The sequence below is a fragment of the Pyrgilauda ruficollis genome, unplaced genomic scaffold (genome assembly GCF_017590135.1).
Source record: "Pyrgilauda ruficollis isolate IOZ18807 unplaced genomic scaffold, ASM1759013v1 scaffold55, whole genome shotgun sequence".
Taxonomy (NCBI): Eukaryota; Metazoa; Chordata; class Aves; order Passeriformes; family Passeridae; genus Pyrgilauda; species Pyrgilauda ruficollis.
Genome location: NW_024527155.1, coordinates 9,330,230 through 9,348,137, shown reverse-complemented (window position 1 = coordinate 9,348,137; position 17,908 = coordinate 9,330,230). Strand labels below are relative to the sequence as shown.

At 43.0% G+C, this 17,908-nt stretch overlaps 1 protein-coding gene across 2 annotated transcripts in view; it reads right to left on the bottom strand.

Moving 5' to 3' along the window:
- Nucleotides 1–10,783, bottom strand: part of LDLRAD3 (low density lipoprotein receptor class A domain containing 3) — a 104,072-nt gene extending 93,289 nt beyond the window's left edge. For both annotated transcript variants that reach the window (XM_041481310.1, XM_041481311.1), the window contains exon 1: nt 10,686–10,783. In XM_041481310.1, the coding sequence (XP_041337244.1) occupies nt 10,686–10,719 (34 nt within the window). In that variant the 5' untranslated portion in view covers nt 10,720–10,783. The remainder of the gene's footprint in view (nt 1–10,685) is intronic.
- Nucleotides 10,784–17,908: the final 7,125 nt, after the last annotated feature.

The window sequence follows — 17,908 nt, the reverse complement described above, 5'->3', positions numbered from 1 at the left end:
CCATGAGACTACTCACAAGGAGAAGTGGCAGTCAGCAGGTCAGCAGCTCTGGATTCAACCTCAGCAAGGACACGAATATTCTGCCAATGATAAGCATGGTTTCTTGTGTTTCCAGATTTTATTTGACTCAGCTAATTGGCCATTAAGCTCCAATGAGGTGGACATTTATCTACAGATAACACAAGGAAATTGGAAAGTAAGCAGCCTGAGGCTACCCTGAACACTGTTAACCAAATAGCAAGGCAGAACTCAATTAAAACAATTCATCAGAAAACCTATATAGTCCATTGGCAGATTTTCAAGGATCCCATTAGAAATTTTAAGGATATTCAATCTGATTAGACACTGACGTCTACCTCACATAGAAACCATTAATAAGTAAAGAGCCTTTAACTTTGAAAGCCTGAACATTATCAAAGCCACAGCAGGAAGAGACACTGGGCCTTTCCTGTGTAACTAACATGCACAATTTTGCATAAGAATGGCAAATGCTTTCTGTACTATATTGAAAAATGTGAGACTGATGAAAAGGTACAGCTGTGCAAACCAATGTCATCAAGTGCCCACCACTTTTGGGTAGACTCTGTTGATGTAACTGAGAGACAGACACTCCTACATGCTACCTCAAAAAAGCCTCCATGCAGGACCTCTGAATCTGGAGTATTCCATGAAATGTCTAATACTTCGGTTGTTGAAAAGGGCAGGCATTGCAGTGCAAATAGGAAATTACACTGCAAAACATTTTGTCTCATTTTATGAAAACTTGAAGAAGAAAAATGGCTATTGTGCTCTTAACCTTAATGGACATATAATTCAAGTACAAAATAAGTTCACTGAAACTATTCTGGACTCTTTTTTTTTTTTTTTTAAAGAAAGGTTGCAATGAAAAACATTTCAAAAAAACACGATGCTGTCAGTAATTCCTGTAGGGAAAAAATCTGACAACACTCTACTTCAAACTTGCGATTCAGAAACTCATATTACTCATCGAAGATTTTCAGGGTACAACTGTATTGTTTAAAAATACTCTTAGCAACTCTACTATCGATGTCCTTTTTATCTTCCACGTACTCTGTTAATGTTCTAGACAGACCACTTTGATCTTTGGACAGAAGTACATTCTTGATTTGTATACTGCACATGGTAGCTACATTTTCAGAGGAAATAAAAAGAATAGGTTCCTGAAATTTAAATACTGCTTGCAGATAACAGAGGGAAGTCCTCCACCTGACTGCAAAAGGACAAAAGCTTGTGGTTGGATTAAGAATGTGTAAGCTGAAAAATATCACAGGGATTCACTTCTCTCTTACCTTCACACTTGCTGATATTCAAAGCCACTATATCCACAGGACTGAAAATGCCTAAAGAGAGTAGGCAGATCTCATCTTTTAAGACAGGGCTACCAATCACTTCTTAGAGAACATAAATCAGAATTCCAACAGGACTCAATTCAATTAATGGCAAGTTTAACCTCTAGAACCCTGGTTACATAGTAAAATGAATTATCTGTTCATTTAAAAGTTCACAATGTTTTGGGTTGATTTTTTTTCACAATTCTACCTGTAACTGCATTTATGCTTTCATTTCACTCACAACCAGGTACTGAAATTCAGCCATATGGATTGTTTTCCTTCCTCTCCACCTTCTTTTTACCTTTCAAAAAATTGCTGAAAGGAAAAAGAAGCCTTTTTTGAGTTTGAAAGACAGCAATCACCACAAACACTGTTGTTCTGCCTTAGCCAATTCTGAATTATGCCTACTTAGTTTAACGACTTGGTCCTTTAAAAGTGATTGAGCAGTAAGTTCTTCTAGACTCCAGGATTTCACAAGTGCAGTCTGCTTTCTGCCAGACTGAGCAGATCTTGATCTCAGCATCTGTCCTGTGCCTTTCCAGTTACACAAACAAAGATTTTACATGACGCCAAGGCCTTGAGAAGACACATTTCTTACTGTTGATCGGATCATGGAAGATTTAGTTTGGCATCTTCAAGATCACCCATCCAAGATCACCATCAGAGCCCCAAACTCTTCTGGTGGACAGCCATTCTCCTCAAGACAAAATCCATGCACATCTGCTTCCAGATAATCATATATTCAGTTTAGGAGTGTGCAGTTCCACCCAGCTTTTAAGACTTCATAGTTTTGGGCCCAGCCACAAGAGTAACTTGTGCCATTGGCAGGAGGCTGGCTAACGGGTTAGGACTTATTTCGCCCTTGAAACTCATCGATTGCAATGTGTTTCCTCTGGAGGTCACACATGCTGACTCTACCAATTCATGTGTTTATGAAGAACTGATGTGCTTTGGCAGGTGAAGCAGATCTATATATTTAATTCTCTAACTAGTCTATGACTGCACATATTTAACAATGCATTCACTAATGATTTCGCAATTTATAAATCACACCTTGCATTGTGTCAAGTAAATATCACCTGTCCTTCATAAATCATCCCTGAGAAACGGCTCATTTGCTTAAGATGCAAAATTCCCTTTTAAATTGTCCCAGAAACTGAGTAAGACCAAGTCCCAAGTAGTCTGCTCTTATTAAACTCCACTTCCCAAACTCAGCAGCAAAGTCCCACACAGCCTAAAGCCGAGCCTTAGCACACAGCATAGCTAAGGAATGGATAGGGAGGACAGGGAGAAGAAAAGCAAGCACAGCACTGGTGGCAGAGTGAAGCAGAGCACTTGCAATAGGTAGAGGCAATGGAAAAATGGCAATTCCTAACTGCAGGTTTGGCATAGATATAGTAAGTATATATAACAGCATCTTTCTTTTTAATTACAGAGGCATGATGAGGAAATCCATGGCTAGCTCTATGCATCAATGGGTACAATTTGGTGAGGTCATGAGGCACAAAGGAAAAAAAGAGAAAAGGATACTGAGAGGAGGAAGGAAGTGACACAAATCATCTATGAAAAGAAGCATGTAAAGACTAAGTCATCAGCATGCAGCTTCTCAACAAGAGAACAAGGATGCAGGCAAAGAAAGAAAAAAAAAGGAGTTTGAATCTGACAAGAAAGGGATTCACAATATATGAATAAATAATGGCTATCTTTAGCTGCAGAATTTTAGCTAAGCTTATAAAAAGAGCAGCAGAAACATTTAATAGCCCTTAACGTAACTTTTTGCACTGGGAGACAGCAGCAGAATACCAGCCCTGAGACTGAATTAGCAGCCTCGAAACTCGAAAGCGCAAGCTCCAGTATTCCCTTCTGCAGCTGTGTGTGAGCAATGACTGCAATCCCTGTCAAGCAGCCACTATTTGGCAGGTTTGACACGGTCCTGAGCCGCGGGTTACCTGTGCAGAGTACCCCAGACAAGCAACAGTACTTCAAGGTGTCAGCTCCCGCCCTGCCTTACAAAAGGGAGAGAAAGTGCACCTTGACAAATACACGGATTTTCGTTAAGTACATCAATTTGTGTGTCTCTATCACGCTTCACATCTTTGTACACCTAACATTCCTGTGTTTGTGGAATCCTAACGCCTTTACGCTAACAACAAAAAGAAAAAAAAAAAAAAAAACAGGAATACTTGACTAAAAATTATCATATCAAGAAAAATCTACTTACCTCACATCAAATCCATACCAGGCACGGCAGAACATCTCATAAACGCAAAAACCACTGTTTTGAACTGCAAAAACATATGCCTGATATTTGTGGCATATAGCTCTTGACTAAAACTAGGGTAGCACTAACAGCATCAGAGAAAGATGGTAAGAGAGCTGGTGTCAAAAAAAAAAAGTTTAAACAAGAGGAGGGAATACAGTGAGGAAAGAATTGTATCTTGCCCAAAGTCATACTGCTGACCAGTAACACAACCTGGAGTAGATCCTGCAGCACTAAGACCATGAACAGCTTTGCCCAGAAGAATACAAGTCTTCAGCTGACACAGATACACACAGCTGGCAATGCTTTTCTGTCTGGAGCTATAACCATATCTGACTCATTAACAACTGAAGTGATAAATTCATCCAAAATACATAAAGCAAAAGAAATTACTCCAAGGAATGACGGAATCTGAACACAAACACTTAGTAGCCAGAATTCACATCTTAATTTTTAACGGAACCACAACCTACTTGCTGCAGTAACATTACTACATTTTGTCAAAACAGAAAGCCTCACAGGAAAACGTTACCTAAAATTGAACTTTTCATCCAACAAACCCAACAATTTCACAACAGACCAACACAGGATACCTCATGTGATGTAACAGGTTTCCATCTAAAATATTCAATAAGAGAATCCTGAACCAGGAATCTCCCCAATCACATTCCTTAGGAGCCACCTGGAATCTGCCTAAGCAGATGAAAGATAACACAACATCAGAGACCCAGAGCAAGGTGTGGCACTTAGGGATTCTCCTTTAATTTAAAAGGAAAAAACTAATCAGAATCCCTACAGAAAAATAAAAATAGCATTAAAACCTGAAAAAAGGTATTTTTGCCCCTATTGAAACAAGCTACTTCATAACACAACAGCATACTTCAATCATATTCAACTTATGCACTTCCCAATCTTTAATAAATTAAGTCTCACAGGCTCCTTGAGAGACACCAAAGCCATTTTAAAATAGAAATCTTTTGGCTAAGAAGACATAGTATCAGGACCTCAGAGTTCATTAGCTCCCAATCCTAAATGATCCCAGATTTTAGCAGTTTCACAGCCACATCACCTTCCATTCATTACCTCAGCTCCCTGTTCACTCTGACATGTGACACAGCAACTTACTCAACCATTTACACATTGACAAAGAGCAACTTTGCTTGATATGTTTTAATTGTGACAAGTTCACAGCTGTCCAGCCCCTGGCTGGAAGAAGGCTTAAGAAACACTGAGGAAAAAGTTATCAGCCACCTCACCCCCCCAAATTGCTTTCATTCTCATTTTGTTCTTCTGGGGCCTTTTGATTATCCACCCATATGATTCCCCAGTCCTCCAACACATTTCTCACACTAACAGGAGCTACCTATTATTTCTCTCCAACTTCCAAAGAGTACGCATTTCTATAAGCTGCAGCTAAAATAAGTATGTGATTCCACAAGTTCCTTTGCAACGAAGAAGTGGGTAAGTGGGGATCTGCATAAGCAGCTGAGAACAAGAACAAGGAGAGATCAATGGCTCCATTTAGAAATCTCACTGCCTCAGCATTTCCATGTGCAAGTTAAAACACACCCACACACCAAGCCAGCTACTATTACACTATCTTCTCCCCTAAAAGGATTTTTCTGTCCTGCTAGACAACATGCAAGGTGAGGTTGGCCTAAAATGCCTTTTAGTCCGACAGTTTCACTAGCACAAGAGGCTGCATGAAAGAAACTAAACATCTGATCAAATTACTGCAGCTTACAAGATTCTATGTGTCAAATAATCTGGACACACACAGAGTTCTCCCAAATGCAAAACCCCACTGATCACATAAATCAAAAGGTTCACTATCAGAGGTAATTAATTTAGACAAATGCTTTCTGCCATGGTGTTTTGTTTACTTGTTAAGCTATTTGTTTAATTTTGGGTTTTTTGGTTTCTTAATATATATGAGCTCCTCTTCAAAAATTCTATAGCAGCCAGTCAATGTATGATAAACTGATTATCCTAATGGCTGACTATACAATTACCACCAGCCATGATCTATTTACATTTCAAGCAAAGGGCAATCTGTCATTCTGTTGCATTTGAGAGCTACCTTAAAATACATAATTAAAACTGTTTTCACATGAAATACTCCATTCCGCATCTTAGATATAGCCCATTATGAGGTCCTGCCAGGGCAGAAGGGTTGTTTTAATACTTGAAAAGACAAAAATGCCAAAATCCAACTATTGACACCCAAGATATTTCTCCTTCCTCATCTTTGAAACCTGCCAGCTGATAATGAAGCTGTTTTCAAATCCAGACCCTGAAAATGCCAGTTGAAATAGCTGTCACAGAGTGCCTTGTATCAAAGCTAGAATATCCTCCAGCTCCAGTCTGCAGCAAGCAGGACAGCTGAACAGCGGACCAGGCTTTCTAGCAATTCATAAAACTCATCAGCTTCTACAACAGACAAGACACTGAAATGGAGAGCACTGCTACCATCACAGCAGATCTCACGCTACAGATTTTTCAGGCCTACTCCATTATTGCATTTCTGCTCACACAGACAGAGAGAGTAACCACAGAAGAGGATATGACAGACACTACTCTGGTAAAATGTACCAGCTTGGAAAAATAAATTAAAATTTAAAAAACATAACACAAACAAAAACCAAAACAAATTCTTTCTCCAGGTGACAAATTAATTTTTAATTAGGCCTTCCCACTCTTCCCTGAAACACAGAGATGCTTGAATCTCAAGCATCAATTCATCACTGCTACCTAACAAATCAACATATGCCTGTAACAGTTTACCAAATTTACAGCAAAAGGAGCCATTTTATTCCTCACCCAGTAGAAAATCAGCATAAAAATGAAAGCAGGATGCAGGTTCTTATTTTCACAATAAAAATATTTTAGTATCACCTGGAAACTTTTTCTCTAAAGAGGTACGGAGCTTGCTGGTCTCTATATCAGTCACTACAGACTGACTGCATGTCTGTAACAATTTATTTCATATTTGTATGAAAGGTGCACTTTTACTACCCATTCTCTTTTTAACAATCTCCACTTCCTATCACAACATGTGACTGCAACACTGCAGTCAGGCTTTTCCCCTCTCAACCTCGCAACTGCAGACTCTTTACAGCAATTATCCCAGGTGAGAAGGCATGGCTGGAAGCTCCTGGGCCCTGCAACTCCCCACATTCAGTGAGTAAGAGAAATCTGTTTAAATCTAGCCAAGGACACACCGCCCCCAAATCATCCTCTGCTTATTTCAGTCCCTGCACAAAAAATGTACTTGCAAGAGTAAAGTCTGACAACAGCCTCAAACATCAAATGTTGAACAACCAGAAACTGATTCAAAACAACTTGTGCGTGGGCACAGGCTCCTGTGAGAAATCCCACATTCTCCTCAGCGTGGCTGGGGAGCTTTGCATTGGAGTGAGTACTCCTGGCTGCTCTCATTATGAGCACTGGCAGACTCACATCTTCAGCAAATATCCACTGCTTGTTGTTTATTACTGTCCCAAGCTGGAAGTTTCTTTACTTACCAACTACAGGAATCTTTTTCCATCTCTCTCACACTGATGTGCTACCCACACCCACAGCTGGCTTATGTACCAAGAAAGACAAACACTGGTTATGAAGCACTAGACTCAGCCTAAGAGGACTGCCTGAAAAACACAGACCAGACCTACTGAATACACAATACAGACATGAGTCTTCAAGTAGAGAGTGCTTTTTTCTCTCGCTGTTTATCCAACAGTGGAGACCACTACTCAGCAGTGCTGCCATGCAGTACACAAGATTTTCAGCAAAGAAATTCTACGACTAGCAGTACCTCTGAATGTCAGTATGAATGAAGACGCATGTAAGGAAGTAATGGCTATTTCCTTAACAACGTGTGGAAGTTTTAAGTTAACAGATATAACACAACATAGACTAATGTGGTAACATGACTCTTCAAACAGCTCCTACCCCTGCTTGATTCTAGGTATGTTCTGGTTTTTTTGCAAGATTTTGAGGTGAAGTTGCAAAATGTAATGAAAGCACACGTGTGGCCCTTCACGTTTATGCTGTGGAATGCATCCTGATTCTAACAGTCTCACACCAAAAGACTGGAGGGAATAAGACACAGAAGCATCCCCTTAATACAAGCAAGCTGAGTATATTTTAAGAGGCATAATATCTACATTATATATTTGACTAATGTATCAGAAAGGCCCTTTTATTGAACTGTGACACCTGGGGACGATACTTAGAAATCCCAACTGTGCATTGCATTTTGATTCTCCAGCCAGTTGAAGACTAACATTTTAGAACCTTCTTCAGTTAAAACAGAATGGTTTGTAATCGTCAGAAAAAAGCGTCCCTTTTTCGCTCACTTTGTAAAAGCAGTTAATTTACCTGAATGTTTGTGATTCCTGCCATCATTTCTCTTCTTAATGGATGATATACCGCTTGAAGAAAAAACCACATAAATCTATGTTCAAAACATGTTCAGTAGATTTAAGTTTCTTTAAATAAAAAAAAATTGTCTTGAATACACAGTACAGTGGCAGTCAGAACACATTTTTCTGTTAGGGATTGTTTACATTTTATTGGTTTTTCAGCTGTAATGTACTTGCAATTCTCTGAAACAATCCTTTCCAAAACTCACTGTAACTGTGTGTAGATCAGCTTGCATTACTTCATACAAGCAGCAGAAGATAAACATAGATGTCTGTTTTCTAACTAACAGACCTTCTTCTACATTAACTTAACCCGATAATGTTGTTACAGTCTGAGCTGGGAACAGGAATCCTTATAGGACCTAACCTACATCCAGGAACTCCTGGGCTGACACTGAGCCAAAGAAAAGTGCTGGAAACTGGGTCACACTATGACATGTACAGGGCAGCAGGAGGGGATCGGAGCTGAGCCTGACCTGCTTATACTGGCAAGAGCACGAGAGATGAAAGAAACTGGGTGCATGGTGTGTGAGCTGCCCAAGAGCTTGATGAGACTTGAAATGAGACGGGGACTAGAAGAGGAAAGGAAGGTAACCAGGAAGCTCCTGTGCAGGGAACAGAGGCTGAAACTTCAGATCCATAGTCTCTTTCTGATCAATTACCAGTTAGAAACCAACTGAAATTAACAAGCCTGGTGTAAGTTCAAACTCGAGTATCATAACAAAGTGAAACCTCTTCCATGCAGATAGGCTCTTTCAGGATGAAAAGCACTATTTGATACAACTACAATATTATGAATAAAGACAAAAATAAAGATCAACTTTACCTTACAAATATTCACTGCCAATGCAAGTCAACAGTTACTTCTGCACACTAGCAGAACTGTTTAGACAGGGACACTATACACTGTTTATCTTCTGTTAACTGAAATTCATCCCCAGGGTTTCAAGGTTTCCCATCTGTACCCAAAAAAGATTCAATAGGAAAAGAAGTATTTCTATTTTATATCAGGAGTTACCAGAAGTAAAATTCAAAACAGAGTGAAGGCCAGGCAGAGACAAACTTATGCTCCCTGTGGGAAGCTTGCAGGGGTGCCAAAATATACAGAGGAAGCAACATCTAAAAAACAAATCCCTGAAGACCCCCTACTTTATTTTTCAAAAGAAAAACAGAACACATGAAAAAAGAAGCTTCAGAAATTTCTTTGAATCTGCCCCAAAGTAAGCCAGAGTCTCTGGTTAAGTAACTGCAAGAATGTTGTGCAAGAACCACAGCCAGCAGTCAAAAAGCTGAAGTACCAACTTCCACACAAGAAACAGGTCTTTGTCACTGCCCCCAAGCCAAGGTGGAGAAGGAACATGGGGTGTGGGTGGCTGGGAAACCTTCAGATGTAAAGATCAGTATCTTGTAGATGGGAACCCTCCGTGTTAATCTAAGGGTGGTATTACAAGCAAATATATTCAACACATGGGAACATACAACTTGCTGTGAATAATTAGATGAAATTTTGGCAGTAGTAGAATGGAAATTAATAAGGAAGAAGGCAACACAATCCAGGTAAACAAACCTGAGCTTCATCTGAAGCCTCCCAAAAATGGAAAGGTGGAAATAGTTTTGCAAAGACACCTAAACCTCCAAAGACTTATGAATATCACAGTCAAAGTTCGCAGTTGTCTAATTTCAAAACAGTTCTAGTGCTGTAACTCCTCTCCTTCCTATCCATCTACACCAAACTCAAACTTTTACCACAGAAGTTGTGAAACTTACGAGTTCTTCATGACAACAAATATTCTTAAAAGACAAGAAAAGAAAATAATTTGAGCTTGATAATCTGAGTTTTACACACTGTGTGTCATCACTTCATCGCCAAGGCGTGATTCGGAAACAGACACAGCAGCATGCAGCCAAGCTACTTACACTGCCTGGAAAAGTGCCCGCTAAGATCATGTTGCAGAAATAATTCACACCTGCAGCAAATCTGCACAAAACATCATCAACTCGCCAATTTTGACGGGCATATGCCTACCGTGGCGGGGAGAAAGAGTTTTTATATAGACGAATACGAACAAGAAGTATGAAATCCCCTTTCGGCACCCCAAGTAAAGGCAGGCAGGACCCGAGCGCTTCTCTTGGCCGTACCCCGCCGCGGGCCCACCGCCGCAGGGTCGCCCGCACCCGCCACGGCCTCCCTCGCCCCGAGGCGGCCTCGCAAAGGAGAAGTGGGCCCGCCCCGGGATGTACCGGCGGAGCCGCGGCTCCTTCGGCCCGGCGGCGACTTCGACGCCCGGTTCGGCCCAAGGGCGCCCGACCCCAAAGCCGGCCCGACTCCGCCGCCCACTCCATGCGCCTCACTCCAAGCCAGCCCCGCTCAGCCCCGCTGGCGCCGGGACCAACCCGAGCACGCCCCGAGGGGCGGAGGGGCACACGCCGCCCCCCCGCCGTGGGCATCCCGGCCCGGCCCGGCCCGCCCGGGGAGGGGAGCGCAGAGACAGCAGCCAGGGGAAGGGCGGCCGGCGGCGCCCCCGGCCCGCCACGAGCCGCCCAGGGAGGCGGGGGTGGCGAGGAGGCCCCGGCGCCCTCCCCCGCCGAGCGGAGCCGCCCCCTCGCTCCCGGGCAGCGCCCCGGGGCACCGCCCCCGCCCGCACTCACCCGCCGAGCCCAGCAGCAGCCACAGCAGCCACATGGCCCCGCGCCGGCCGCCCCGCAAACTTCGGGGCTGCTCCGCCAGTCCGGCCCGACGGAGCCTGCGGCGGGGAGCGGCGGTGCGGGGGCCGGTCCGGGGGAGGGCCCGGGGGTGGCGCCGCCGCCGCCCCGCCCCGCTGGGCGGTCGTGCCCACCCGCGGCTGCCGCCGCCCCGGCCCGCACGGCTGAGGGGCCGCCTCGTCTTCCTCACCTCTGCTACCCATCCGACACCTCCGGCCAGTTTTGACGGCCGGGTTGCGGTGGCATTAGCATGTCTTACAACAAGCTCTCCGCTTGCCGTGCAACGGCGGACAGGAACTCTTTAGGAACAGCTGGAAGAGTTTGGGTCCGAGCTGCACCCCTGCGGACATGCAGGGGCATACGTGCTCATTCAACACCTTCTGCAACGACAATGGGGGATATTGCTTTCAAAAAGCTTCCCCTTATATCTTCTGATGCATGCTCCTCTAAACTTCATTCCCAAACTAGAAGACGAGGTATTTCCATAGCCAGTCAGTCAGAATGACATTGGAAAAGACTTCTGACAACATCAAGTCCAACTTATGACCAAACACTACCTTGTCAATTAGACCTTGGCACTGAGTGCAATATTCAGTCTTTACTTACACATTTCCAGAGACAGTGACTCCACCACCTACCTGGGCAGTCCATTCCAGTACCTAATCACCCCTTCTGTGAAGAAATTCCTCTTACTATCAAACCTAAACCTCCCCTGGCTCAGTTTAAGACTATGTTCTCTCATTGTGTTACTGGCTGTCTGGAAGAAGAGGCCAGTCCCCACCTGGCTCCAGCCTCCTTTCAGGATGTTATAGAGAGCAATAAGGTCTCCCCTGAGCCTCCTTTTCTCCAGGCTAAACAACCTCAGCTCTCTCAGCCACTCCTCACAGGACTTGTGCTCCAGACCCTTCCCCACCTCTGTTGCCCTTCTCTGGACACACTCCAGCACCTCAATGTCCATCCTGAATTGAGAGGCCCAGAACTGGACACAGTACTCGAAGTTTGGCCTCACCAGTGCCCAGTACAGGGGGAAGTGCCAAGTTCAAATGGAAATCAGAGCCAGCCCGTGGGGTTTACTATCCTAGCAAAGCTCTGAGACACAGCATTTGGGAAATTTACATTGCATTTTCAATCTAGGGGACCAATCCTGACCCTGCTTGGTTTCAGTGGGAGCAGAAGTAGGCTTTGTTTTAAGGAACAACATTTTTCAGTATATGATGACCAGGAAGAAACTCACGTTACCGTGTGCCATTCTGCTCTCACGCAAAAATCATTAGCGGTTCATTAAGTGGTACCTTTTGGTTGTAAAGTATTCCCCTGTGTGAGTGTCAACTACATAAGTAGATCTGCATGTGTATAGAATAAAGTTTAACTCTCTAAAAAGCTTGCAGCATGTATTTAAGAGCTCAAGAGGAAGGCTTAGTGCAGAAGGTATTTCAGTAAGAATTAAAGCCAGTTTACAGCAGTAAGAAGCTGCCAAATGATTTCTAAAACTGTGCTCAGCTGATCTGCACAATAATAATGTTTCAAGCAGAATTCTTACAATTTGTGTTTAACATACTCAGAGGAGCTTGTGGAGATTTACTGATAAGGATTTCACAGCATTTGGAAAGATGAATTTAATTTTTCATTTAAAATAAGGCTTTTATAAGTATTTATTTGAATACTTAGATGTAGCTTCTGTTAGTTTTTCAGTGGTATTTTAACCACTGATAGCTAATTCCCACATAGAAGTCAGCTTGGGAACTAGTTTCCAGAAGGGGGTCTGAGAAGGAGGAGTGGTTTCTGACTCCTGAGGGATGTGGCTCTGGGAATTTCCTCTGCCTGCCAGGACACAGATCTCCAGCTGCTGCCCTTCCTTCCTGGGGTCCAAGTGTGACACCCCAGCGTGACCATCTCACCACCTGGTGGGCTCCAGCCAGCTCACCCTGGCTACATGCAGCAATTGGAGTTCAGAGGCAAAGCAAGGGGGATGGGAGCCTCCTTAGCAGTTCCCAAAAAGCAGGATCTTCTAGTTTGCTGAGAGATTAAGTGGGAAGCTCTTCATCTATAAAAGCATTCTGTACACCTCAGTTTCTTAGCCAGCATAGAATAAAAGGTCCAGTGTGATTCCTCGTTACCTTTCAGATGTTGGGCTGTGTGACTATAAGTGTAATCCCTGTTAACACAAAGATGCAGGGAGAACAAAGACAGGCAGAGAAACCTCAGTAACTTTGTCAGGGAAAATGGACCGGACAACACTGGCTGCTCCCAAGAACTTCAGAGAAAACTGATTAAATCTTGGTAGCTGGTGTGAAGTCTGCCAAGAAACTGTCTCCCAGATGCCTTGCAAGCTAAAGGTGATTATTGCCTGTGGTACAGGATACATGAAGAGATGCAATGGGAACAGCATTTTGGGAACCTGCCAGATTTACTGTGCAATGTTTAGGGCAAAGGACACAGGAAGGGAGAAGGAAATCTATGAGGTGGATTAGGGAGGAAAAAATGTGGGAAAATAAAGGAAAAAGGGGATGAAAGGGGGTGGCCAGATCTAGCTGAGCCCTGTGTTTGAGCACCATGGCCTACCTTATATTCTAATTAAATCCTGTTTCTAGCTATCTTACATGCAGGTGCACTATCACTTCTGAGGGGATATGTGTGAACACTAGCAAACTTCCAGCTAGATTAGCCAACAAACAAACAGTTTGAGTATGTGTAAGTGAATAGGACCACAGGCCTCAGGTCAACAATACACATTCTGATTCTCTTTATCCTCACATGAACTGCCTTCTCCCCTCTCACCAGGGGAGATTTCTGGCTTTGTTCCTCAAAGCAAGATGTGATCCCAGCTCTGCTGCAGACTTTGTGTGCCCTCAAGCAAGTCACTCTTGTCAACCCATGCTTTGACTCTTGATAAAACTACCAACCATCTACACCACAAAGATAAAGGATAAATAAATAATTTCAGGTTGCTCAGAATGTGGCTAGATTCTGAGTGGCTACCAGTAATGAAGGATACCAGCCTATAATCAGGAAAAACAAGGAATATACTCTGAAAAAGAAATTAGCTTCATAGTAAAATATGCTGAAGTAATGACAAGTTATCATAGGATCCGTTACGAGAAAGCCACATCTTTTAGCTTTGTGCACTGTGGTTAAAGGCTAGAAAGGGAAATTTTCTTCAAACAAGCTTATCACAGAAGACTCATTGGTATTCACAATACAAGATCACAGAATTACAGAATCACAACATGGGTAAGGTTCAAAAGGACTGCTGGTGGGACCATATGGTCCAGATTCTCTGCTCAAGAAAGATTTCCCTAGAACACATCACTTGGGGTTGTGTCCAGACAGCTTTTGAGTGTCTGCCATGAGAGAGACTCCAGAACTTTTCTGGGAAATCTGTTCCAGTATTCAGACACACACACAGTAAATTTATTCCATATATTTGGATGGAATTTGCAGTGCATCAGATTCTGCCTGTTGCCTCTCATCCCAATGCTTGGAGCCAGCAAGGGAGCCTGGCTCCATTCTCTTGGTGACCCCCTTCAGATACAAAGTACAGATACATTGGTGAACTATCCTCTCAGCCTTCTCCAGGCTGAACAGGCCCAGTTCCCTCCTCCAACCCTTGTAAGAGAGATGCTCCAGACCCCAGATCATCCTTGTAGCCCTCCACTGGACCTGCTTAAGGAGCTCCATGGCCTTGTACTGTGGAGCCCAGACAGGACCCAGTGTTCCAGATGTGGCAGCAGCAAGCCTGAGCATAAAATTGTTCTTTTTTAGGTTTTGCAGGCTATGGAGTGTCTCCAAAAACTCACATTGACAGACCTGCCAGCTCTTATCTAGGGGGACAAATGATTATTCCTAAGTACATTGCAGAGGGTCTGCATGCCCAAGAGAATCTGACCTCTCTAGAAAGTACCAATTCTCAGCATGTTGTAAGCTGAAGCTCAAATTTTTCATTTCTTGTTTCTAATCAGCTCAGTATACAACTCATATTTAATTTCACAATCATTCTTATAAGGTAGAAGTTAATTTTTTAGGGAGCTGATGTTGGTTTGAGGCAAAAGAGCAAAATGCAATAATGTCTCTAAGTACAATCTAAATTTGCTGATTTCAATCTGTAAATAGTACTCTGAACAAAATTAATACTAGTTGTTTATATGTGTCATGCTCAGTGACAGGATTGATAATGATGAAAAGTCAGGACTGTTGCAATTAAGGATAAAAATTTGTTCTATTGTATTGCAATATTTTGTACGTGACAGAACTACCACTTAGCAAGCCTAGGAGTTTGAAGCTGTGGTTAGCAAGAGCTTTTTGAAGGATTCAATATAATAATAATCAAATTTTTAACACACTGCAGGAAAATAATAAATGTAGATCCAAATATATTTATGAACTTGTCATCAGCATTAACATCTATCAAGTTAAACAGGTATATTAGCATATCAGCCTATATCCATCTATCCATTAGAATTCATCTTCATTATGGCTTTGTAATGTTCTGATCTCTCATTCTCCTGGCTGTTGAAGCAATATTATCTCTGCAAAACAGAGCTGGAGATCAATTTTTAAAGGAGGAATCATACCAGGCATTCAGATTCCCTGAAATTACTCATTTACTTCTCTCATCTTGACGTGTGAAGGGCTATTAACTGTTTGCATTGGTTGGTCCTCATCAATATGCCAGTAAAAAACATAAGGATCAAACCAAAAGCAAGGGACAGTTCTCAGACATATGCAATTACATTGGCAGCCTTCTCAAAGAAAGTAAATTGAACTAGGCTGGAGCTCAAAGACTGAGACAAGCCTCTCCTGCCCCCTGCTTACCATGGGCTCCAGAGCCTGCAGTGACAGGAAGCACCTGGGCAAACTCCTGCATCTTCCCTTGAGCTCCAGCAGTACCAGGCTTGGATCCAGGGAGCCACCCAACCTCCTTGGCCTGCCTCTGTGCTCCCAGGAGCACACTCCTCACTGCTTCTTCAGCATGTAAATGGTTAATTCTAGGTCTGGTCTCTAGAGATGTGAGCTACTCCATACTTTGTGTGCACAAAACGGATTTAATGGGTCTCCAGAAAGAGTATATTATGATGGACCAAATCTGTGATGTTCTGCTGGTATGCATGAGGTTATCTTAAGTGTGGAACCCTCTTCCTCCTCTCCTGACAGGTTCTGGGCTCAGCAGGTTAGACACTCGTAGCTCTCAGTAGCCACTGGCTTTTCTGCTCTAGTGCTGTAAAAAGGGGAGGTCCCAAACTTTGGCCCATTCATTTTCATTTCTTTCTTTGCCCAGTCTGCAGAGGGCCCTCTGCTGTGCAGCTCCTGTTTGGCCTGAGTTGCAGCTCTAACAATACCCCATGTTTGGGACTCAGAAACCAGAGATGACAAGTCTTGTGAGATCTTGTCCATAACCTGGGCAGTGTAGGACTGATAGTGCAATGGCTTTGTTCTTGAGCTGTCCCACACTGCCATGGTAGGAGGCTGGAATGCCTTGGCAGTAGCAGCATTTCCTGACAGCAGGGCAAGGGGCTTAGCTCACAACTCTGCCTACCATGATGGCAACTTGAGAGTATTACTGGGTGATGCCTCTGTGTTCCCTGATATCACAAAAGGTGCAGGATACCACCCCTAATTTTTATCACTCAGGTGGCACACAGCTGTTTCTTCTCATCCTTATTTTACTCTGAGCTATGTTAAATTTCAGCTGAGTCATTTTCAGAGCAGTTTTCCCTCTTCCAGCCACCCACACAAAAACATACACAGCCCCATACTTGCCAGCACCAGTCTGTCTATTCCACATTGCTTGCTCAAGCAAGGCAAATTCCCAGTTCCAACTAGTCTGATTCACAGAACAGCATTCAAAATCAGAAATGCTAGTGGAAAGTCCTGATACCTGTTTTATCTTTCAGTCCTATTCTGTGGAGTGACAGGGGGCTACAATAGCAGAATCAACTACAAAATAAAAACACTTTCCAAACTATTGCATCCTTTCTATTTTACCTGTTGTGCTGGTTTTGGATGAGGTGGAGGTGATTTTCTTCACAGTGGGTCTATGTCTTGGATTTGCACTGAAAACATTAATAATAGAGAGAGGTTTTTGTTATTTCTGAGCAGTGCTTGCACAGTGTCAAGGCCTTTTCTGCTTAGTGCATCGCCCCACCAGCAAGCAGGCTGAGGTTGCTCAGCTGGAACAGCTGACCCCAGCTGACACAGGGTAGCCCAGACCATATGACATCATGCTGAGCATAAAAAGCTGGGACGATGGAAGGGGGACATTCAGAGTGATGGCATTTGTCTTCTCAAATCACTGTTACATGTGAGGGGGCCTTGCTCTCCTGGGGATGGCTGAACTCCAGCCTGCTCTTGGGAAGTGATGAATAAAAACTTTGGTTTGCTTTGCTCATGTGTGTTGCTTTTGCTTTCCCAATTGAAGTGTCTTTATATCAACACCTGAGTTTTCCCACGTTTACTCTTCTGATTCTTTCCCCCATCCCACTGGAGGGAAGGGAGTGAGTGGCTGTGTGGGGGCGGCTGGTGTCTGTGATCAAACCAAGACACCTATTTATAAATATGGAGATCAGTTAGGAAGTTCTATAGTTACAGTTCTCTAGCTACAAAGCCAGACGGAGTTCTTGTTTACAAGCTCCCCACCTCTTATCCACCCAGATCACAGTTTTATTATACTTGATCTTCTGAGTATTTGTGTTTTCTGAAGGGACTCATTAAAAATCCATTGCATTTGAGGGGGAAATGGGTGAATTTAATTCAAAATGTGAGTTTTAGTCATTACCTAACATGTCAATATTTTCAGCCAATGATTTCGAAAGAAGTAATCATAAACAGCATGTAGAACAGCAAGATGATTATGCTGTTACCAGGCCTTCCAATCACCTCTTGGACAATCAGCATATCAATACTTTCCACGGAGGTAATGGGCAGTGTGTGAAATTTCCAGGCTGTTTCCGGAATCTAAAGTAGATGAAGACAAGTAAACAGGGGGATTATTTGGCAGTAAAGTAGCTAATCAATAAATGAATGGATCAATGCATATCCCCTAGCAGTTTAGCTCCAGCTGTCCCTTAAAGAGAATCTAACAAATAAATAATAGAAGTCAAATTGATTTGTCTAGATAATGAAAATTTGCTGTAATTTGCAGCAAAATTACCCAAAACTATGTAAATCCCCTG